Below are 24,278 nucleotides of genomic sequence, written 5' to 3' on the forward strand. Positions count from 1 at the left end.
TTCTCTTTTTTTAAATTAAACTAGTTTGACAATTTTCGCTTTCAACAATATTTTAAAATATACTATTATTGTCTTTAATTATAAATAATTAGTTTTACACACGCAGACAATCTGCGAGATTTTGTAAGATTATTTTTACAATTTATTTTTAAAGGAAATATATTTTCTTGCGTCATGAATTTTTTTAAATTATATATATGATTAATTCTTTATTGATACCTTAATATTTATTTTGTTTTGTTAATTTTGTTTTTATAAAGTCATATTTATCTGCACTATATCTTTTGGCGAAGACATTGTTCAAATTACAAATGCGACGACATTGAGATTTGAGAACACTAATTACACGCCGGAGGAAAGAGCTGCTTTTCCGCTGATTGAACGTTTTAATTAATGTTTATCATCCAGAGGCGAGCCGGTCGATGGTCTGAAACGAGCTTTGCTTGCGGCAGTCTTTATCGGAATTATTTAATTGACCCGAAAGAATTGGGCGCCGTAAATTGCGCGGTTGAAATATGCGGGCACGTCTTCCGGGTGTTGCTGATAAGGACTTGCGCGGCCGACTTTCGAAAGCTTAGGCCTTTTTCAGGTTGATCAGAAGCCGAAGCTGATTGAACTACGCTTCACAACACTTCTCAAATGACGCGAAAATGAGGAACAATTAGAAAATGTTTTGATTAAAGCTTCAGGGATTAAACTGACAAAGAGATCGAAAGAAGTTTTTAATCTCGCTACATTAATAAAAAGATTAGACGGGGAGGAAAACGAGGCGAAAAGAAGAGCAAGGTCTTCAAACTTACAGAGGATGTATCCAGGTGAATAGGTGAAATCTATGATGACTTACAGAGGATGTATCCAGGTGAATAGGTGAGGTCGGTACACATCGATCAGCGGTGAACGGCAGGACGAGTTAATCGACACAGTGCCGAGCGTTGTTCAACCCGCAACTTGTCATCTGCGTCCGATGTAAGAGAAGAAATCAAGTAAAATTTAATGTTTCTAGCTCAGAGGAATAGTCCAATCGATATTGTTAATTATTCAAATTAATTATAAATTCTTTGAATTGTAATACGATGAATATGTACGAGATATGCAATGTGTGTCAACGAGCGAGTCAGCTTTGTTGTTTTAAATAAATATTTCCGGTGATTAAAATTATAGAAAATCGATAATTTAGAATTTTATTTAGCTCGGGAATTTATTTAGAAGTCATTAAACATGTTTAACAAAAGAGTTAAACGATCCAAAAACAAGTTAATGAGTCATGTACCGCTGATAATCGCGAGATGCGATCATCGAGGTTAACGAAGTCAACAAGCAAATTCGCCATTGAGGCTGACTGGCTAACTTTTATCTCTCGAGTTCCAAATTAGTTTTATCTCTTTTTCTTTCTTGCAGCATAGTGCACAGGCCTAGACGTTCCATGCACGAGCGGAGACGACGCGAGCGACGTACGGCACTGACAATCACGAAAGTGAAAGCCAGGTGTAATACACCGCCAATCGACCTCGAAAACGCGTAACACTCCCGCGAGAGTAGCAACGCTAGAGCTCGGGAGAGATATTGCGCGATGCTGAAAAGGCTAGAAAAATGCTCAGGCGAGCCACGAGCGATAGGACAGAGATCCTCGTTCCCTTCTCGCGCGCGCGCTTCGCATCGAGATGCAAATAACGCGCTAATCTCACGGTGACGACGTTTTCTTCATTGTGCGCTTGGATAATAATCGTCCGCGGACTCGCTCACCCGGATGAGAAGGCGACGGGCATTGTGACTCCGCCAACTGGAGAATTTCCTGAGTCGCGTTCTCCAGTCCTATCGTTGCCTTTCGTTTTATTTTATTTTATTTTTTTATTAACTTTGTCGTTATGTCTACTCGCTTTAACGGCGATTTTGTCTTTTTATTAAGTAGCAAATAAAGCGTAGCGGAGTAATCCCGTAGAGAAAGTATAGTTTAGTTGGCTTCAGACGAGATCAATTTAATTGTAATTAGTTTGCAACAATGCAATTATAGATAATAATAAGGTGTAATCTACTGGAAGATGCGTTGTTATGTCTACGTTATTTTTTGTCTTTATTTGTCACTGAAGAATAATACGATAATATATTTTACTTGATGTATTGTTGTGAACGTCATTCTCCTAAACATATAATGTAATAAATGGAATTCCATTAATATAACTCGTGTTATTTACAGAAGCAGTTTTATCATTTTTCCAAGATTGTTGAGTTAATTAATTATTCGAAATATTTTATAATCTAAAAAGGCGATTTATGTATATTTTCGTCACACTATTAAATATTAAAGGATAAAATTTAAATCATACCTCTTGAGTTAAATAACAAAACAGTGTTATATATGGTGCCTTTTCATGCTGACGCTCGACGCTCGATTTGGGCGTCAAACTTGATCACGTGATAGGTCACGTGACAGTCTTTTTAATTCCAGCGTCAAATGGCAAAAGCTTAACTGTGTTCAGCTTTGACGCTTGACGCTCGTTTCAGTCAATTGCTTGTTTCGACGCTCGCATATTTGATGCTATTTCACCTTCTTACCGATGAAGTTGGTCACGTGACCAGTTTTGACGCCCTAAATCAAGCGTCGAGCGTCAGCATGAAAAGGCCCCTTTTTATTTTAACACTTTATTAGTTTAGTTAAATTAATAGATTTGACATATTGAGTAAGAACAATGGCGACCTATATAGGAATGATTTATGATTAAAAATGACTCAAATATAATTTGAATATAATTTGACGCTATGACTTTAACAGTGAACTTTTTAATGGATTTTGCTTTTCAAAAGCCGAGGAAACCTTATCTACTTCTGAGGCATTTTGTATATAGACAATTTCAATTACATACAGTAGATCTCACTATCCTTCGATAGACTTTTTTGCGATTATTCTCACTCGCTGTCCTCGCGCGTTAACTAGATCAATAAAATTTCCAAAGGTGTCAACCCTAAGATATCTCAAGGAGTCCAAGTGACAATTACCGCCGTTATACTGCGGATTATATTATCAATCACCTATTTCTTCGCGATCGCCGCTTGTCCTCGCTCGTTAACTCAATTAATATATAGGTTCGGCACTTCCCTCTTCTTCCCCCGCGCGATTCTTTGTCGCGTCGAATCGACGGACGTGGCCGACAGGTTGGCCGACCGGATCTCCAACGGTACCGTACGGCCATACCCCAGGAAAAGCCGAGCGCGGCACCGCACCGGCCAGATTCACGCCGCCATGCCGTCCAATTCCCAGTTTGTCGCGCTTAACCGGTGCGCGTGGTCCGACCTGTCGCGCCGTTCTCTCTCTCTCGCGGAAGAAACGTTCGAGGTGTAGCGGTCACCCAGGATCGAGCGGATCAGTGTAAATATTTATTAATACTTCCTCCCCTTCTGTGCCACGTGGATTTCCTCCGAAGCGTTAATAAACGTAAAATTACGAACTTATAACAACGCGCGTGAAACACTGCAAAAGTACACGCAAGAGATCTGCCAAAGATATTTGAAGAGTGTGAAAAAATGAGCTTAAAAAGAGTGTTTGATGTTAAATATTAAAGAATGAAATTTAAACAAATACCTTGAGTTAAACAACATTTTGTTATTTTTAACTACCATGTGTGTTGAAATTTATTATTCTAACTCCATTAATTGGTTTAGTGTATGATGAATATAATTTGACACTACGAATTTAACAGTGAAGGATGTCTAAAAGTTGCTTACAATAACTCATGATAAGTTTACATCGAATTAACATTTAAAATAGAATCTTTCAATAAAGGATACGGTTTAATTATTACTGACAAAAAAAAGATTATTTCAGGATGATCTTCAATTTTATTTACATAAATTTTGAAAATATCTATTAATTTCCATTATTATCTCATTACTGTTCACCATTTTTTCTATCGTTCTAATTATTTATCTAAAAGTTACTGGACCTTCTCTCTGACTATTTTAGTGAATTTCGGACTCGTGAACTTTGCCGTTTTTCCATTCGATAGACATGTCGCCGCTTTTCGATCGGCTCCGTTTCCGTCGAGGAATGAAACGAGTTTGATTGGCATATTTAGTTGGCGAGATAAAGTGTCTACGCGGGGGTGGAATGCGGTTCGGCAAAGCCGCCTGACGGTCAAAAATCGCGCGAAAGTTCGCGTCCGTAAAAACCCGTGCGAGACTAGTTAATTGTACGTGGAAACTCTTGTTGACTTGACAGAAAACTTTGTTCCATTTCGTCGCAAGCATTTTGCCCTATAAGGCTGTGCCATTAGCTTCTAGCCGTACTTTCTACTCGAGGCAGAAATTGCGCGTGCAATTTGAAGCGAAACTCAAGCGACGCGAAACCGCGTTTCGATACGTGCGCGTTTTTTTCCTCGCCGCGGAGCGCAATCTGCGATAATCTGAGAAAATTACAATTGTGCTAAAAAAAAACCTCACAGCCGCGAACGATTGTAGTCGTAATCGTTAGTGTCGATTAACTGATGTGAGAGAGATTAATGTCAGGATTAAATTTTTACCGGCGGTACAACAATACGATAAACAACATGTAATTCGGTTTACATAAACCGAATATTTGTTAATAATTTAATAATTTATATGAACAGATCGATATGCAAAGATAGTGGTATTTTATGAAAAAAAAGGGATTTAACGACGCGAGAGTTTGTTATGCATATAACGTTATCGATTAGATATATTTGGTATTTGGAAATATCCGGTCGACTGAATAGCTGAATGAATTTCAGATGGAACGTACTGATATAATGCACGGTGTAAATTATACGGAGTTGCGTACAAGGCTGGGTATCTAGGTAACTCTCCGGTATGAAATAACATACGTATCGGGCATGAGAGCGCTGTTGCTGTATCATTTAGCAGGTCGAATGTAAAGCGGTCGAAAAATTGATTGCTTTCTATTTTTCCGTTAACCGTGTTACGAGACGCTTGATAAACATAGAAAATCTGTCGCAGCGATTCTGTACGTTCCACTGAAACAAATTGCAGCTCTCCTCTCGCGAGAGAAAAGACATTGAATTTTCATGGCGAATAACGTCGTTTCGATTAAAATTCACCATTTCGTCACGCGAATATGTTTTTTACCTCGTTTTGCAAACATTTTTTTTGTATGTAAATTTGTCGCTATTAATTATTATGAAAGATCGAACAGTTCAAGAGGAGACGAATAAAAAAGAGTTTTAAAAAATCACTATTCAAACAGAAAATTAAAAATATTGCATTTATTTATATGAAGAAATTGAAATATTTTGATTTGTAATTTATGATGCTTACTAATTAATTTATTATGCTCATAATTGCGTAATATTGTGACAGCATTTAAGATTATATTATATTCTATGTAATTTCGACTTTTAAATTAAACTCTTCGTTCTTATTGTTAATTCCTAATTTTAATTTTAATTTCAATTACCAATCTTTAATTTTAGTCGCTATAGTAAACACATAAACACTTCTCTAATGTTGAATCACAAAGATACGCTTGAACGAGTCTCAGTTAAGTAACGTTACTTAAAATTACAAATGACGTTCTATGAAAAAACTGCTAACGGGTCAGCAATGACTTAAGACGATCCTCCAGCAATCACTCGACTGATGACAAATGCAATAGCGAATTATCAGTTCTTGGAGTGTAAATACCATGTTGGCACTCTTAGATTATTCTTGCGTTAGTTTTCTTGTTTGTATAATGGCACACTATTTGAGTTTTTGAAAACCATTTATAAAATATCCGCGTGGAGATTATACTTTCTGAGATCATATTTAGAAATCATTTCTGCGAACATAATTTTAAAAAATTATTAAATGTTTTGTTTAAATCAGCTTTGAGTAAATGCTCCTTTAATTAAGTGGGATACAATACAATATAGTTTTCAGTTGATTTAGGAATTTCCATAAATTAAGCTTCTGAAAAAATCAAGCAATATTAACTTTTCTGATTGACACAAGTAATTATTTAATAATATGTAGATTTAATTAATTAAAGAATAATTATTAATGTTTTGTCGGAAGAACTTAATTATGAATTTATTTCAATTCATTATACTTTTGACTTCTGATATTGATTAAGGTTTTCCTGGCCTTTCACCTTATCGATGAAAGAAATTAAAATTTGATGACGAATAATCGCGCGATAAAGACTGGACGATTTGTCTTAGAAAAGTTTTTTCAATGATCACGCTTCGGTTTAATGTTTCTTCGTTCTCATTTATCATATGCTTGGAGAAGAAAAACTTGGAGACCGCCCAATTTCTGTAAGCACTGACTCCAGTACCGTTGTTTCCACGATCCGTTACGTCATTGAAATGATATAAAAGAGCAAAGACATTTGTGAAACACATGCGAGATTACTATGTTGATTCTCTTTTGATTACTTTGTGGATTCTTCTTGCTACAATAAAACAAGATATTCCTGCGTGAAGTAGAGAATAAATCAAATATTGTTACGTAAAAATTTATATTTTAAATAATAAAAATCGCAAATTAAAAAAATTTTAAAGTTATAAACTTGAAAGTTAAGTTTTAAATAATAAATTGAACAAGTATATAAAAGTCGTGAATTGAATTGAATAAATGAAAATAATTAATTGTGACGTATAAAGATTCGAATATAATAAAAATAAAATATAATATAATGCGATAATATTTTATCGTCAGCATATATCTGACAGGCCAACCAATAAATTCCTCAGCATCTATGATGCGTATTATTAAAATACATGAAATTTATTGAAATTTCAACATGCTTTACATTTTAAACTTAAACATTTATTTTGGACAATAAACGAGCCAGAAAAAATATTAAATTTACACTCACCATTATTGATTGCTCATCATTTATTATTCATTTTCGTTTCGCGAACAATTGTCTTTCACACGTGGGCGTTGATAGACAGACCTCATTTCCGCGACTTCACAATTAGTCACGCGTGCGTATTAATTATTAGCGAGTCGCGGTAACTATGTACCGCGAAGGCCGTCGGCTTTCAAGGAAAAACTGGAAATGCAATCGCGATCTATCTCCTTCAGGATTCTTATTTATGCCATGCCTGTATAAAAGTAGTAACTAAATATAGACATCAATAATGAGTACATAGCAATGTACAAACTCCCAAAACTCACGAGCTTAAATTAATATTAAATTTATTAAACGTTATTTACATCTAAATTAAATTTAATAAAAAATGTCAAATTTAATTTCAATTCGAGGAAACTTTAAACAAACTGGAAATATTAATTTTTCTTAAGAAACGATCTAGATTTATAACGAGGTAAATTGCGTACGATATTCTTATCAGAGTAATGACAATGCGGTGCCGGGCGTCGTCGATCGTCGTCGCAGCCGCGTTTCTGATCGTCCTGCTGGACGGCGCAATCGGCAAGCTGCGGGTCGCTTACCGATGGAAGCAGATCGATTACGAGTGGCCGAACAACGACATTAAGAGGCTCTTCCCGGATTACAAGCAGGAGGACAACCTACCCTTGGGTCTGGAGGTGGCTGGCGATCGGCTCTTCATTACGGTGCCGAGATGGAGGCAGGGAGTTGCCGCCAGTCTCAATTACATTTGGCTCAACGGTGATTAGTCTTATTCTCAAAATTACAATTACCTGTTCAAAAAGCCCTGAGAGACAGCGTAATTGTTCGTCTAACATGATATAATTTACAATTTTTTGACAAATGTTTGAGGAATCATTAATAATTTTAATTATATTTATATTAATCTTTAAAGGCTACATCTCTCAAGTCTCAACCACTTGAGACTCATCAAAAATTGATGTTTTTAGACAATTTAATATTAATCATTGGCAATTTTTCTAATGCTATTATATTCTCCAATCTTTTCTACCCCTATTTTTTGTATAATTCTTTAAGATTAATTGATTGATTTTAGATCCAGCTTTATACGTGATCAAAAGTCCATATGCGAGGTCCATATATGGACCATGTAGATTTTAATTTTTAAGGGTTAATAATATTCTTCTCATAAATATAAACAGATTCAAATACTCTTTGTTATTTCTTTCCAATTCTCTGATGTCTGTTAAATTATTTTTCGATCGACTCGTATTATATATAACTGCTAATTATTAGAAATAAATCTGCACGCGAAAATTTTCAAAAAATTTTAAATCGAAAGGAAGACAAACGGAACTTGATTGACAAATCTTTTTCCTTTTCTCCGGGGGTCATCATTGGTTATATTTTCAGACACGCGCGAGTCGCCACCCTTAATTCCGTATCCTTCCTGGGAAGCCCATCAATACGGCGCCGCCGGCGTGCCGGAGATCGTCTCGACGTTTCGCGTGCGCGCCGACCGTTGCAACCGGCTCTGGATCCTGGACACGGGGCTGACGGACATCCTGGGCAACCCCGAGCAGCAAGCGCCACCGGCGTTGATCGTCTACGACCTGGCGACCGATCGTATGCTGCGCAAATACGTGATACCGTCCGACCAGAGGACCGCTGATTCCCTGTTCGCCAACATCGCCGTCGAGGATTACTCGTGCGAGGACTCGTACGGTTACCTGGGCGATCTGGGCGGCCCGGGTCTCGTTGTCTACTCCTGGAATCTTCGCAAGTCCTGGCTCGTCAAGCATCACTCCTTCCATCCGGATCCGATGGTCGGTGGAGTTCAGAAATGCACGCGTTTGTCTTTCGGTTTATTTCTTTCCGATCTGTTTAAAATACGTTGACGCAAAGCTAACGATTATGCATAAATAACTGTTAATTTTGATAATCTTCAATTACGCTAGTCGCAGTAAATTTATTAGTTCTACATGTAATTCATTAATTAAGAATACTTATTGATGTACAATGGGCAAAAATCTTTGATAAATCGAGATAAACGCATTGTCTGAGCGAAGTTTCACAGCGACCTCGAATGGTGTGTTGTCTTTCTCAGGGCGGAGATTTCAAGGTGTCGGGAATATCGTTCCAATGGAATGACGGCCTGTTCGGGATGGCTCTCGCGCCGACTGGTGATGGTTACAGCACCATGTACTACCATCCACTCTCCAGCGGCATGGAATTTTCCGTCAGTACAAGGTTATTGCGCGATCCTCAGCGTGCCAGTGCTGCGGGTATGTTTTTAAAAAATAACATCACACGCTTGCGAAAGAAGGATGATAAACACAATCCTTTGACTGTCGAGCAACGAGCTCCTATTATACTTTATTTCATGTGCGATTGCCTCTTCCTAAAAAGAACTTTGGTAACTGCCGGTCACATTCGACGATCTTTAGTCGTTTTGATTTCGTAATTTGATCTAAAAAGAACTTTTTGTTTTATTTGTATTGATTTTTGTTTTATATATTTTAATGTGCAGTGAGTACATTTAAATGTTTGTGCATTAAATACTTTAGGGAGCTATATATTATCAGAGCCATATAATTAATTATTCAGAATCTAGAATTCTTTACAAATATAAATTAAAAAAAAAGTTGACCAAGTTTTTTACACATTTTAAGAATATAAATACAAAAAGGCACAACAATTAATAAATCAAATAAGTCACAACAGGAGGTGTTCATATTGAAATATATTAAAATTGAAATTAAAATTTAAAAACGTTTTAATGTGTTATTTGACCATCTTTGGTATAATAAAAGTAATTTAACAATTGAAACCCGTAAATAATAAAAAAATGTAGTTCACAAATACGTATACATTAAATGTTCATCGCAAACTCGTAGATCATACTAAAATAATAAACGTAAATCGTGTTTCTTCTAATGTGGAAGTGACATAGTAAAAATTGTAATTATATAAAAAAAGGTTTACTAATATTAACGTATATAATCAAAATTAAAAGTGAAAGATAATTATGAATATATTGAACACAAATTTATTATTTGCAAGAAAATAGATTTCTTCGAATTTAGTATTTAGTTTCCTTAATTCAAAGAAGTATTGGATAGATTTAAGAAAACATTGTTTTGAGTTTAAAATATTTTCTCGAGCCTACGTAATACTTCTTTGAATTGTGGAAATTAAATTCAAATAAGAAATTTATTTTCTTGCAAATAATTTTTTTCAGTGTACATATGTATGTAAGAGTTGTGAAATAAGGCTCTCAAATATTCTCTGTACAGTATCATGTTATAAGACTGCAACTCATGTTATTAAAAACCAGAACAATATTGACAGATAGACACGAGAGAACGTGTTCTCACATATAAAGAGGGAAGGAAAAGAGGGGAAATAAGGAAGCGTAAAGGAACATATATGATGCTAATGAATGAGAAACGAATTCAAAACCGGAAGGTATTTAGCAAATGAAAGTTGAGTAGAAAGGGATTCATCATTTTCTTTCATTTATTAGATGCTAACCACGATTTTAATTGGGAGAATGTTCAGATTTCAAACCAAGAACCTTCTTTCACACGGATAATATTATTAGGCTTTCCAGTTCTGACCGAGAAAATGACGTTTATTTTCTCTAATTAAAGAACCTTCTTTAAAAATTGAAAAAGAACAGTCTCCGAAATGATACATATCAAAGATCAAATCGCCGTATTAAACAAATAGAATGATGCCGAACTTCTGTCTGATGAGTACCTTCCGGTTTTAAATCTGTTGCCTAATACTCATTATTTAGGCCGGTATTCATATATAAGTACTATCCCGCTATATATAGTCATTTCATTGTAGCTAGATGCATGGAGTCTTAAGACTGCCTTTGACCAGACTTAAAACGATCTTAAATATAAGATCAGACTAGGATGCTGCCTTTAATATGATCTACGGATTTGCGATGAATACTTTAGAGCGAACTATGCGTATTTGTGAACTTTATTTCTTGTTATTAAATTACTTTTATTACACTGAACATTATCTAATAACAGAAGTTTGTAAATAACAAAACGTTTGTAAATTTTAATTTTAATATAATATTTTAATACAAACACCTTGTTGTGACTCTAAGCTCTTTATTTATTAGTAGATTTATCTTAAAGACATTAAAAAATTATTTATAATATATATATATAAGATGATGTTCACGTGTTTAAAGGCGCTTTTTCTACATTGTATCTTTTTAATAATTAGTTTTAAATGTTTTACTAACTTTTTTTTTTACGCTGAGAAGATGTTTTACTAACTAAAATTAAAATTAAACTCTTAAAATTTGCTGGAATTTAATTAAGTCTAGGGAGTAAAATTAATTGTATTATTTGAGTAAGTAACTAAAAAAATGACTAATTTTCTATTATTCGGAAATTATTGTCTCAACCTTCCAAAGAGAAGGTCAACTTAAAGAATTTCAAAGAATAGATCGCTTAACCCTTAAAGCGCACATCTCCGAAAAATTACGTAAAGCGCACTGGGGGTATGAGATACCCCAGTGTCTTTAAGTATGTACTGTAACGACGCTATTGACTATTTTATTGCATAAAAATTTTTGAATGAAGTTAGAGTCATGTATTTTAAGGATAAACAAAAGTTATAGCAATTTCTTAAAATTAACATTGTTTAAAAAATTATTGAAAAAGACATTTTAATGGGACTTATCAGAACACAAAGTTTGGAGTGGGGTATCCTACACCCCATGTGCGCTTTAAGGGTTAAAGTAAAGAGAAATGAAATATAGCCTGTGATTTCACACGTCATCCGAAGGACGAATGTTTTACGGGAGGTGTTTGTCAAAGTCTCATTTCACGCGTTTGTCACAGAAACGTCCCACGAATTCCAAACGCTGGGCTCGCGTGGGCCCAACGGCCAGAGCAGCGTCAGCTTCCTGGATCCGAAAACCGGAATTCTCTTTTACGCGCTTACGAATCTAAACGCCATCGCCTGTTGGAGACCGCAGAATAAATTCACCGTACAGCAGCAGGGCTACGTTTATCAGGATAACGTCACCATGGTTTTCCCCAACGATCTTAAGGTAAACCGCGAATCTATCAAAGCTTGACGCCCATTACTCAAGCAATAATAAATTATTGCATTAATTATAATTACTTATTATATACCGCAAGTTTTAATAGATTATATGCCATCACACATTGTGAGTTGCCAAGCAATCGCGATAGGACAATTTTACGTTCATAATCTAGTTATAACTGAAAATAATTATCCGTTATATTTTTATAAAAAAAATAAAAAAAATAAAAAAAACCGTGATTAATTAGTTCAACAATAATTGGCAAATGTAATTCTTATGTTCTCCGTATTTTTATTATTCGTGAAATTACGAATTAAATAAACCGTCTTTGATAGAACACTTTAATTTTATTAATATGATTTTTTCTCTATGTTCTTTGTTTTATTATTAATTTTTGATTGTCATATCGCAATCTCGTTTTTACCTCGACAGGTCGATCGAAATGGCAAATTGTGGATCCTCTCCGACAGACTGCCCGTCTTCATGTACTCGCAGTTGGACCTGCACGATTATAACTTTAGGATACTTATGGGGTCGACCCAGGAACTCATCATGGGTACGATTTGCGGATCGACATCGTTTACGCCTTACTCCACGACGTCGATTTACGATCACAGAGATCACATAGATCACATGGATCACAATAATCACATTGATCACAGAGACAACACGATGAGCTTGACGCCCAGGATCGGAAACTCTGCCGGTTTCGTAAAGACAGAGATCGCGACCATGATGTTGTTGATATGCTTGAGCAAAGCTCTTGTTTGAAGAGCGACTACAAAAAATTTGGGAACGAGAATTAAAATAAAATAGAATTAGAGATAATATAAAAGTAAAATTAAGAGCAAATGTAGATAGAGATAGAAAGGGCGAGAGGATAAGGGAGAAGAAGAAAGATATATGGAATATTCATTATATTAATATTATTTCTTTTATAAAACAATTTCCGTAATTTAGAATAATCTTCAATGAAGTGAAGTAACTGAATTGACTAAACAAAGTTTTATCGATAATGTATAGAACTATCACTTATCGTAAAAATATGGAAAATTGATATTTATTTAACTGCGGTTACAAAATTAAAGCTATTATTCCTATTATCGGAAACTTATTTAATTATCATCCAATTGCTTCACTTGAGCCTATCTTTTAAAAGTCCGAAAAATGTAGCGTATTAGTAATCATCTTAATTATATAATCCTATAATTATAATATTTTTATTTGATTACTACAAATATATATGTATTTTTAGAAGAGTTCAGATTGCAGTAAAAAGAAAAACACAAAGGATTGGTACAAATTGTTTAAATCGCGATCTAGTGAATAATGGACCCATATTAATTGGATAGCTTTCACGTGCACAGTACAAGCGTTTTCTGATTAGACGGTTGTTTCCTCGTTTGTTTATCTCTCGAGGAAACGTTTCTCTCCTTCGTCGAGTATACTATTGTTATTTACTCACGCTAAAACTGTCATTGTATTTACGTGTCAGATGTAATATAATATACCATGAGAAAAAAGAAGTATCTCCAATCCAGTGATGATTTCTTTATTTTCCTCTTTTTCAACGAAATGCTGTACAGTCTAATCTTACATTTATTATATCATTCTTTGTCACATTTTGATTACTAACGGAAACGGTCGGAAGTGTCTAGCACCTCTTTAAGTTTGTCGCAAATGTCCGGAAATACCCTATACATATAATCATGGAAGTATAATCATGGAATAAGTATAATTATTTTTTGATACTCTACAGTCTACAACATATCTAAAGCCCATAAAAATCGGTGAGGGACACTTCCGACCGTTCCCTTTATAAGATTAAATATATTTTCGTACACACAGAAAAATAATCATTTTACAGCCAAGAAAAGCACTTATTTATTTTATTTATACTTCGTTTAAGTAAGTTTTCTTTTAACCAAGAGTATTTTCTTACTAATAGTTTTCAAATACTTTGACACATGTCAAGAATATTGTTTTGAGTAAATATAATTCTTTTACAATGACTTTATGGTAGATTTGCGGATATATACAAGCCTACCCAGGTAGCAAACACAAGTCATTTTGACGACAAATTTTGGTCCTTTACTGACCATTCCTGACGACTAACTGGCGGCATAATGACGTTAAAATGACGGTCTAATGTCACAGACAATTGACGTCATCGCGGATACGTTATTTTGACGTCATTTTCTGACGTCTTATAAACGTCCATTATTAGTCGCCGATGTCATAAACCAAAAATGACTAAAAATAGACGTTATAATGACGTTATGGAATAACGTCAGTATAATGTCATTTTTAAAGACATAGTCGCTTTTTGGTCATTTGACGTCATTCGTACAAACATGACTAGTATTTGACGTCAAAATGACTTGTGTTTGCTACCTGGATAGCTTACCATTTACTTAATCCGCAAATATACCATAAAGTCATTGTAAGAATTACATTTACTTAAAAACAATATTCTTGAAAAGTAAAATAAAATAAGTAAAGTGCTTTTCTTGGCTGTAGAATAATTATTTTTCTATGTGTATATTTGATTCTTTTTATCGTCGAACTCTCTTTTATTTCTAGGAATTATAATATCTTTGAATATTTTATTTTGTCGCATGACGTATTGCTTTATCGCGTATCATGTTTATTTCACCCTGGTTTTTGTAAGGTCTCCTCGGCATGGTCCATCACGCGCATCTCGGATGCTCGCGCGATAACGACAAGAACGCCGCGCACGTTGCGCAACGTGCATGGAAACAGCTCTCCGACGATTGATTATCAGAAACGCGTTGAAATCGTAAAATTTCACCGCAGAAAAAAAACGGCACGAAGGTATAAATTCCTGCCGCGCGACGGCATCTGCGCGAGAATCCCGAGAATTTTTCCCGGGGGAAAGATCGGTCGATGACGTGCCGAGCTTGTTGATCAAGATAAGTCGCGCAAAGTCATTGCACGCATAATATTTACGCATCTGGTGCGTGCATCGCGTGGTCATCGACCTGCTGCGTTTGTATATACACGCGGTATTCCGTACTTTAATATAAATCGCGCAGGAGCAAATTGCGATGCGCATCATCATCTTCGCAGTGCTCAGTTGGCAGTCTGACAATTGCAGCGATGAAGAACAATTTCTCAAGAGAAGTTGTATACTTTTTTCCATCAAATGATATTGTGTTTCAGTACAAATAATAATTTGACTAAACATGATCGAGATATTTAATTATGACGAACAAAATATAATATATATTTTGTATTATAATGTTAAATTAATAATATGAATTACAGTAACGTTAATTATAATATCAAATTATCGTGTATTATCAAGCAATATTTATTAAATAGATCGAGCGTTATAGACTTTATACTTTTCTAAACGCTGCCAATGGCTATATTATTAATACTAACAGGATATGAGCGGAATTATATACAATACAGTTGAATAAAACAGTTTTTACTTTTTCAATCGATATATATTGAGTTTATATTTAACAAGATTTTTTGTCTTTACCGAAAAACATCATAAAAAAGATAATGATAAAATATCTTTTTTTATGTCATCTTTTTCGATATGATCAAAAGATGTCTTATATAACATATCTTTTGATGTGTTATTAAAAAAGACATCACAAAAAAGATCTTTTTTTCGTCAACTTTTTTATGATATCTTTTTCAATAACGTTAATAAGGTGTCTTTCATACATCTTTTCGCTTTATCGAAAAGATAACTTATAATAAAGATATCTTTTTCGTTATCTTTTAGTGTTACGTACTGTCTGGGTTGTTTGGTTTACATTAGTACATTAATTATTTTATTACATAAAACAATTGCTAATTGAATATAATTAAATCACTGTCACATTGAATATTATTAGAAATATCTTTTTTCCTCAAACAATGACTATGTAGAATTATATTCTTTATTAATTAATTAAATTAATATTAATATGTGATTTTATAGATGTCTTTGCTTAAAGATGTATGTCGCTTATGTCGAAATAAAGAGATAAAGCTGAAATTTACAGAGATTGTGCACTTATATATCCCAAAAACCTGTGTTAAATTTGCGATCTATTGTCCGACCCGTTTCTGAGATTTGCTTTAAAAGTTACAGAAATTGTATATATATAAATATACTTCCCATGTAAATATTATAATATGTATCTCTGCTCATGTAAAAAATGAATGAAATTTTTATGGTACAATTCTATGACATCGAGAATTGCAATTGCGGTTTTTTAAGATATTTTGTTTATATTTTTTTTTTCAATTTTTAATTGATTTATTCAAATCACACACACACACACACACAAGTACAAAAATGGGACAAAATTGCGATTTTTACGCTTTTTCTGTCCCAATAATACCATATGTTGTTTATGAATAATTTCTGAAATTAGCTCTACACTCTACACTGTTTAATCAAGAGAACAAAATTATACTACGTATACATAGCTATAGCGACATACATCTTTAAATAAATTCTTAATTATACAGACTTAATTGTCAACATTTTAACAGTTTATTTTCAAAAATTAACATTGAGATAATGCGTCGCTTATATTTTTGCAGGAAATAGATTACGCAGCACAAACGCTGAAATCTAATAATGCGATAATGCGCGATATGGCGTTTACACATGCAATGATTATAGTGATGTCAGCCGATTAGGGTCAGTAAAAATGTATATTGATATAAACTGGCAGTAGTAGTGTGGCGTTTATTGGCGGTTACTGACGCCAGAAAATCGAAAGTTACTTCATATATACTAAGTTAAATATTTTAACTGTTAGTAGTACAACACTGGCGTTAGGCGTGTTATATTGTAAGTGTGAAATTTGATAATATATGCTGATCGCACCTAACAACTCAGTTGACATTTTGATAATTAAATATTATACGCTAATCACTGCCCACACAGCATGATATATTTTTTGTGAATCATTTTTTGAAATATTTTAATAAAATATTTTAACAATCTTTCGTAAATATCTTTAAAACATTTTAAAATATTTTAGGAAAATATTTTACAAAAATATTTTTTAAATGTTACGCAAATATTATAAAAAATATTTTTATTAGACTAGTATGAAATATTTCATGAAAGATTTAAAAATATTTTAAAAATGTATATAAAAATATTTTTAAAAATGTAGGAAAAATCTTTTACAAAATATTTCTGCTATATATGGCAAATATTTTATACATTTTTTTTATCAATTACGATATCTTTCATAAAATAATTTAGAAATATTTCAAAAATTCTCCACTAAACATTTCTAGCAATACATCAAAAAAATTTTTTTGTAATTTTACAACAAATATTTTGGAAATCTTTGAGTAATATTTGTGCATTTTAAACAAGTAAATTTTAAAAATTTTATACTTATTTGCCGTTTTTATATTCACTATATAGACATCACAGACGCGCGCTTTGCGCGCGCTATTTAGTTTTTTACTATTAACTTTTTGACAATTAACTGTCAAAATATGCAATGGGTGCGTTCAGCCGATACTCCGCTAGCCTAGCAATCGTGAGCAGTCGCTCGTTATTCCTCTCCTTTTAATCCATTGGGTCAAAGGAGAGGAAACGAGCGACTGCTCACGATTGGTAGGCTAGCGGAGTATCGGCTGAACGCAGCCAATGACAGCCGCTCACGAAGTTAGCGCACCAAGAGAAGAGACCAATCGGCATTGCGGAAAAAATGAGTTAACAATAAACTTCGAGACTTTCGAGAATGATCGAGAGATGCGAGTATCGTATAAAGCATATCGTATGCAGCAGGCGGGGATCGAGGCATCGGCGTTTAATAAAGGTTGTCCTTAAACTTGAAACTCGACCATCTTACAATAGTTGTCTTCGTGAGCATATTAATTATGGCAAATATATTGCGCCTGTGGCTATAAAAGTGCTAAACAAAAAGATTGTACGGACACAGAAAGAAGAGATTCGGCGATTAGCTTCCGAGCCAATAAAAAATTGTCTGATTAATATTAAGTATATAGTAAGTATAAAATATATATACGTATATTATAGTTATATATATATATATATATATATATATATATATATATATGTGTGTGTATTTTACATTTGTTTTAATTTTTATTAACCTAACCTCTTTTTATACAGGTTTAAAATTTATTGTTTGTGCTAAGCGAGTTTTTAATTCTGCGCTGTTCTCAAAATAAGGTATTATAATAATTAAAATTATATTTTATCATATTTTCTTGTGTAATTAATCAGAATGCCAAGAGTACGGAAAGGGGAAATAGCTCAAAGTAAAAGGCAAATTTATCGTTTAGCAAAAAAACAAAGTGTACTTCAGTTACAAGATATTAAAAAAGAATTTGCTATATTTAAAAAAAATTTAACAATACATAAAGATGTAGATAGTGATATTGATATAAATATAGAGATTCTGATAATAACATAAATATGTTAGAAAATGTAATAACAAGGGACACAAATTCATCACAGACTGAAGTTAATGAAATTCATGTTGACAATAAATTTAATTATGTTGATCAGTGTTTATCTACTTATAAAGATGACGATGCCACAAGTATTGCTAGTTCTATCACTTATCGACACAGTAATAGTGACGCTGATAGTATTTTATATTGTAGTTCTGATAGTAGTGTACATGATGAGCATCAACATTATGATGATAATTTATTTGATTATTTAAAAAATGCAGAGTCAACGCAAAATGAAAAATTCCCAAATGAAATTAAATATTGGGCAAAACAATTCAAAATTCCTCATAATGCTATAAATTCATTGTTGTCGATATTAAATAAAAACACTAACACACAATTTCCTAAAGATTCCCGTACTTTATTAAAAACGCCAAAATCAACTAATGTTATAAATATGGATAACGGACAATATTGTCATATAGGCTTAACAAATGCCATCAAAAAAATTATTGAAAACCGTCTTATATTAAAACATAAATTTTCCACTGTAAATCTATTGATTAATGTTGATGGTGCTCCTATATCAGGTAATTCTTCAGAAAAAGGCGTTTGGACAATTTCATGCAAAGATTCCGAGTTAAAGAGTGTACATGTTGTAGGTATTTATCATGGAATTAAAAAACCTCAGGATCCTGTTTTCCTGAAAAATTTTGTTGACGAAGCAGTAGTATTAATAAATAATGGATTTACACACAATAATGAAATTTATAACGTAAGAATTCATGCATTTATATGCGATGCACCTGCCAAATCATTTATTTTAAATACAAAATATCCTAGCGGCTACAATAGTTGCAGCAAATGTCTTATTGAAGGCGAATATTATAATTCAGTTTGTTTCTCATTAGCAGATCGTAAAAGCTTAGAGATATATTGCAATACACATTTACGAAGTGATGAAAAATTTAAAAATTTAGAGTACAATAGAGATTATCAACATGGCTCAACCATTTTAAACTTATTGCCTTATGTATAGGCTTAGTATCAAACGTACCATTAGATCCTATGCATTTAGTGTTTATTGGTGTAATGAGGCAAATAATAAGGCATTGGTTGGGAAATAAAGGACGTAAAAAAAAAGTTATAAATTATCAGAAACGCAAATTGAAAAAATTTCAGACAATTTGGAAAAATTGAAATATGTTTTACCTTTTGATTTTAATAGACGTTCAAGGTCTCTTTCTTATTGGAAACTTTGGAAAGCCACAGAATTTCGTCATTTTTTACTGTATTTCGGCCCCGTAATTTTAAAAGATATTGTAACATCAGATGTTTATAATAATTTTTTACTGCTTCATGTTAGTATCTCGATTCTTACAAATTCCATTTTAGTGTTGGATTCTAGAAATATTCAGTATGCAGAACAACTGTTAATACTTTTTGTAGAAAGTTTTCAAAAAATTTATGGCAAAGGAAATGTTACATTTAATGTGCATAATTTAATACACCTACCTAAGGATGTTAAGAAGTACGGTCCATTGGAGGCTTTCAGCGCCTTTCCATTCGAAAATTATATTTGTTCTTTAAAAAAATTATTAAGAAAAAGTGACAAGCCATTGCAGCAAATCGCGAGAAGACTGGTAGAATATGACGAATGTATAACAGATGACATAAAAAATAATTTCAATGTAAAAGAAAATGAAATCAATGTTCAGAAATGTCACTATAACGGTGTTGTTACAAATACTCGGAAATATCACTGTCAATACAAAATTTTGACAATAAATTCGTGGCGTATTGACATTAGTGATGACAGAAATAACTGCGTTTTACTTACAGATAATACCATTGTTAATGTTCTAAATTTTACAAAATATAAAAGTATTGTGTATGTAATTGGAAAAGAGTGTATACAAGAAAGTGATTTATATTCTCTGCCACGTTTTTCTAGTAGTAAACTAGGTATTAATGTTATAACTGAATCAAATGTTATTAAAGATTGGCCTTGTGATATGATTCGTGCAAAAGTTTTTAAAATTCCGTATAAAAATGGATTTGTAGCATTTCCTATAATACATACATATGTATCATTATAATGAAATATTATATGTATAATAAATGTATAACACTACAACAACGTAATAATATATTTTATAATTTATAAATTTATTGCAATATTTGTAGTAAATTAATTTCAACATTTCTTATATATAATTCACGATATCCTTTAAAATTAAAAAAGGACTTGTTAATTGAAATTTTTTTTTATTATACATATAAAATTAAATTAATTATAAATTATTATTATTATTTTATTCAATGTAAAAGAAAATAATATAATATGCATAGAAAATATGAAGTTGTTAATTATGTTACATTATATATGTATACATTATATGTATAATTTTAAGAAGTTGTATGTTTTAATAATATAATTTTATCATATATTCAGATAATACTTAAATAGATAACTTTGTACAAAATTGTCATTTACAAAATAGTTGATTATATTACATTTGAGAAATGAAAGCCTTCGCTATCATTGAGGATGATGATGGAAAAAGAGTGGTTCCATCTAAATGGCTATCAGATGATTTTAAAACATTACAATGGCCTCCATTTGATGATAGCGATAAAATTCGTAGAGCAGTTATTAATCAGCATGATCCTACAGAAGACTGGGAAGTTTATCCAGTTATAAGATTTATTAAATCGAATGGTAAATATCTTTTTTTTAAACTTATATATAAACAATGTAATAATATGCAAAAATAAACTTTGGTCTAGTAATTATAAAAAAGTTGACCTTTTAAATATAAAATAAAAAATTATGAATTACTTTTCTTTTCATTCATCTATATATATATATATATATATATATATATATATATATATAAAAGTAAAACAACTTATTTATAAAACAATTTTTTTGCAGATAATTATATCAATGCAGTAAGTGAACTAAAAACTTACGTAGATAAGGTTTCTGATATGAGTGATCGGGAAAAATTAAAACGAACAAGATTTCTTCGAAAGAAAAGAAAATTATCTGACGAATTTTGTACTGAGGATAATAATCGCTTTAACAAAAGAAATAAAAGCAAATGGAATAATATTCCTTCTGACGATGAAAGTGAAGACTCAAGGGAATATAATAAACTTTCAAAGAATGAAACAGATAGTAACATTTACCCAGATGTACCGTCAAGCCTCTCTATTGTAAATGAGGACAAACAACGTGAGGATTTGAGTAATGATGATTTCACTAACGAAGACATAATTGACAAGAAAAAAGCAGCCAATAGTTTATCACAATTACAGCAAGAATCGCAAAATACATCTTCAACAGATAGTAAAGTGAAATTAACCTTCCATCACCTATCATTTTTTTACTTATGCAACGAATGTCATCCAACTGGGACTTTCAAGTCTACCCTATATTATTTTTGTGTTCTAGGCTTCCAAAAATCAAAAAAAATTCTGAGTTACTTGTCACAATATCTTTACTAAAATATTTAGTAGGTTTTAAAGTTAAATATTAAATTTAATTTATACAAAGCCTTTTACTCTCTAAGAAGAAATGCAAGAAATTTTGATTGGGTTTTTAAAGACCCAGATGGGTGACGGAAAGTTATGAAACGTTTATTAAATAGATATTTTTATGTAATTATAATAACTCTTGTAAAATGTGCTATTTATTTATTTAAAATTTTTAGTTGCATATATATAATTTTAAAAGATTTTTATTTGAAAATATGTTTTTTCTTATACTCACGCTTCACATACTCACGTTCAAGTTAAAAATATAATCTATTTCTTACAGACGAAACTGTTAAACAAAGTATTACTGCTAATACTGCTAAAAAACATGCAAAACCAGTAATTATTGACAATTTTGAAATTCAGACTCCAACGACTTCTCAAGAATTTTTATTCAATATATATGGTAAGTCTATACATCAGTATGATCTGATTAAAAATTAGGTAAAATAAAAATGAAAATTGTGTGCTATTATATTGTACATAATTATGCATACAGTTGAATTGTATGTATTGAAAATAACAGCCTAATCAAAATAATATCAATATATGACGTCAAAACCGTCGTTTATCATAACTTTCATCGATTAATTATTACATATATAGTGTGATCAAGAAATAGGTTGTCCAAAATGTAAGAAATGTTTTATGGTTAATTTAACAGAATTTTTTGCTGTTTCAACAAATTATATTTCTTTCCGTGTGTAATTAAACATTTATTATATTAAGATTAGCAATATAACAGTTAATTTATTATTATAGGTATGCAAAAGAAAATGTTGACTATAATGAATGGTTTATCAAAAAAGCAAGATATCATGATAGCAAAAATAGGTTTGATGGAAAAGAATGGTATTAAGCATGGACATAATAATGTAATTGATGCTGCTGTGATAGAAACAATGACAAAATATTTCCCTATCAATGATGAAAATAAAACCTTTGCTGCAGTTGAAGAAAAATTGAAGATGGAAAGAAAATTTTTTAATGACGTGGTAATTTTTTACTAACATATATATATATATATATGTTCTATAAAATTTATTAATTTTGTAGGTATTATACATGAAAAGCAAAGGTGGTAATACGTCTCACGACTTAATTTACAATATTTTATCCAGCATAATAACAAATTCTGCAGCCTCGAACTACAGCTTTTATGGACAAAAACATAAGAAAATTTTTTCTGATCTTGCCTTATGCAGTTGCGTTTATCGTAAGTTCTAAGTCAGATAAAGCAAGCTTTATAATACCTAAATGAATAATTGCTTAAATCAACCAAGTGATTGAATAGATCATTATTGTATTTTCTTAAATATATAAGGTTTTTAAGTTTTTAATGCAATAAAATAATAATTATATCTTTTAGTTTTTAAAACTTGAGAATTACACTATTGTAAAAGTAATAAAATATAGTGTTTTTTATCCTTTTTGCAGATTTCGTTTATTATAGGTATTCATCACTGGTTGGTTTGTGCTACTAGTATCACTATAAATGTTACAACGTTTGTATTTATAACAATTATTATTTTCATGTATGTAGATGGTGTAAAACTACAATTTCCTGATGTTAGCGAGAAAGATATCAAACATAGCATTAAAAGATGGCTTGATAGTTCAAGGACAAGATTGCTTCGTGCTAAAACGTACGTAATTATGACCAACACTTTGTACTCTGTAAATATTATAACAGTAAATATTATAACTACCTTTTTTACGGGAAATCGAGTTTAAAGAAAAAATTCTTATATTTTAACTATTTCAACTATTTATTAAAGGTATTTGCAATCTTTGTGTTTGTATAAATAATTTTTTATCCTCTAGAAAAAATCGTAACATTTTAGGTTGTTATAGTATTATTCTAGAGGTGTTTACTTTATATACTAGTTATTTTATTTTTTAATATTTATCAAAATTGTCTAATTTTCCAGGCAAGCTCAAAAAAGAAAAATATTTCAACCGATAGTACCACCTGACGAAAATGTAGATGATCCAGATGAAGTTTAAATTCAAGAAAGAATTTATAGGGTAAAGTGCCCAAATGCCATCCCCGCGCATAATTTCGTCCCCTGGTCTTTTGTGTGATAAGCAGTTTTCGAGTGATGCTAAAGGAGAAAAGTGGGTTAGATGCACTGGATGCTTAATGGTGCCATGTGTAAAAACGTAGTTTACAATAAAATATTAATACTGTATCAAAAATAAATATATTGTATCATAAAAATGAAATTTTTTAAGTATACATTATTTTGTATCAAAATTACACGCTCATCTTTCTTTATAGCGTACATAATTGAACTGAACAGAATTGAACAGAAAAATATTGAAAAATCGTTAAAAACCATATAAAGAAGTGGTTGATACAACCTATTTTTTGTATCAGCTGCTTTAACCACTCCTATGAACGGTTTTATGCGATTGCTCAAT

At 32.0% G+C, this 24,278-nt stretch overlaps 3 protein-coding genes across 6 annotated transcripts in view; all 3 read left to right on the forward strand.

The window, feature by feature from the left end:
• The first annotated feature begins 3,230 nt into the window (after nt 1-3,230).
• On the forward strand, nt 3,231-13,431 carry Yellow-b (L-dopachrome tautomerase yellow-b). Its single transcript, XM_077420527.1, has 6 exons — nt 3,231-3,364; nt 7,311-7,588; nt 8,222-8,634; nt 8,916-9,093; nt 11,683-11,894; nt 12,324-13,431. Exons 2-6 carry the CDS (start codon nt 7,315-7,317, stop codon nt 12,660-12,662), a joined length of 1,416 nt encoding a protein of 471 aa, XP_077276653.1. The 5' UTR covers nt 3,231-3,364; nt 7,311-7,314; the 3' UTR covers nt 12,663-13,431.
• Nucleotides 13,432-16,692: 3,261 nt separating this feature from the next.
• Nucleotides 16,693-24,278, forward strand: part of Cyt-b5-r (Cytochrome b5-related) — a 63,438-nt gene continuing 55,852 nt past the window's right edge. The window contains exon 1 of one of the 2 annotated variants that reach the window (XM_077420531.1): nt 16,693-16,716. The gene's annotated coding sequence lies outside the window, so the exon portion shown is untranslated. The remainder of the gene's footprint in view (nt 16,717-24,278) is intronic. The other variant, XM_077420529.1, reaches the window with a different exon arrangement.
• LOC143905241 (uncharacterized) lies at nt 17,474-24,080 on the forward strand. Of its 3 annotated transcripts, none has more exons than XM_077420533.1 (9): nt 17,474-17,896; nt 18,025-18,084; nt 20,816-21,033; nt 21,250-21,666; nt 22,138-22,260; nt 22,617-22,849; nt 22,911-23,070; nt 23,398-23,500; nt 23,786-24,080. In XM_077420533.1, the coding sequence occupies exons 3-9, from the start codon at nt 20,838-20,840 to the stop codon at nt 23,859-23,861; spliced, it is 1,308 nt and encodes a 435-aa protein (XP_077276659.1). In that variant the 5' UTR covers nt 17,474-17,896; nt 18,025-18,084; nt 20,816-20,837; the 3' UTR covers nt 23,862-24,080. The 3 variants fall into 3 exon arrangements, with proteins under 3 accessions (XP_077276659.1, XP_077276660.1, XP_077276658.1); XM_077420534.1 differs by having other exon boundaries at nt 20,836-21,033; XM_077420532.1 differs by lacking the exons at nt 17,474-17,896; nt 18,025-18,084 and having other exon boundaries at nt 20,623-21,033.

This window comes from Temnothorax americanus, unplaced genomic scaffold (assembly GCF_048541705.1).
Source record: "Temnothorax americanus isolate GAGA-0224 unplaced genomic scaffold, ASM4854170v1 Scaffold6, whole genome shotgun sequence".
Taxonomy (NCBI): domain Eukaryota; kingdom Metazoa; phylum Arthropoda; class Insecta; order Hymenoptera; family Formicidae; genus Temnothorax; species Temnothorax americanus.

Coding starts and splice junctions, on each gene's coding strand:
- LOC143905241 (XM_077420533.1), top strand. CDS start 20,838: ATGAAAGCCTTCGCTATCATTGAGGATGATGATGGAAAAAGAGTGGTT. Junction 23,071..23,397: donor CTTATGCAGTTGCGTTTATC/GTAAGTTCTAAG, acceptor TCATGTATGTAG/ATGGTGTAAAACTACAATTT. Junction 23,501..23,785: donor AGATTGCTTCGTGCTAAAAC/GTACGTAATTAT, acceptor CTAATTTTCCAG/GCAAGCTCAAAAAAGAAAAA.
- Yellow-b (XM_077420527.1), top strand. CDS start 7,315: ATGACAATGCGGTGCCGGGCGTCGTCGATCGTCGTCGCAGCCGCGTTT. Junction 7,589..8,221: donor CAATTACATTTGGCTCAACG/GTGATTAGTCTT, acceptor TTATATTTTCAG/ACACGCGCGAGTCGCCACCC. Junction 8,635..8,915: donor CCTTCCATCCGGATCCGATG/GTCGGTGGAGTT, acceptor TGTCTTTCTCAG/GGCGGAGATTTCAAGGTGTC.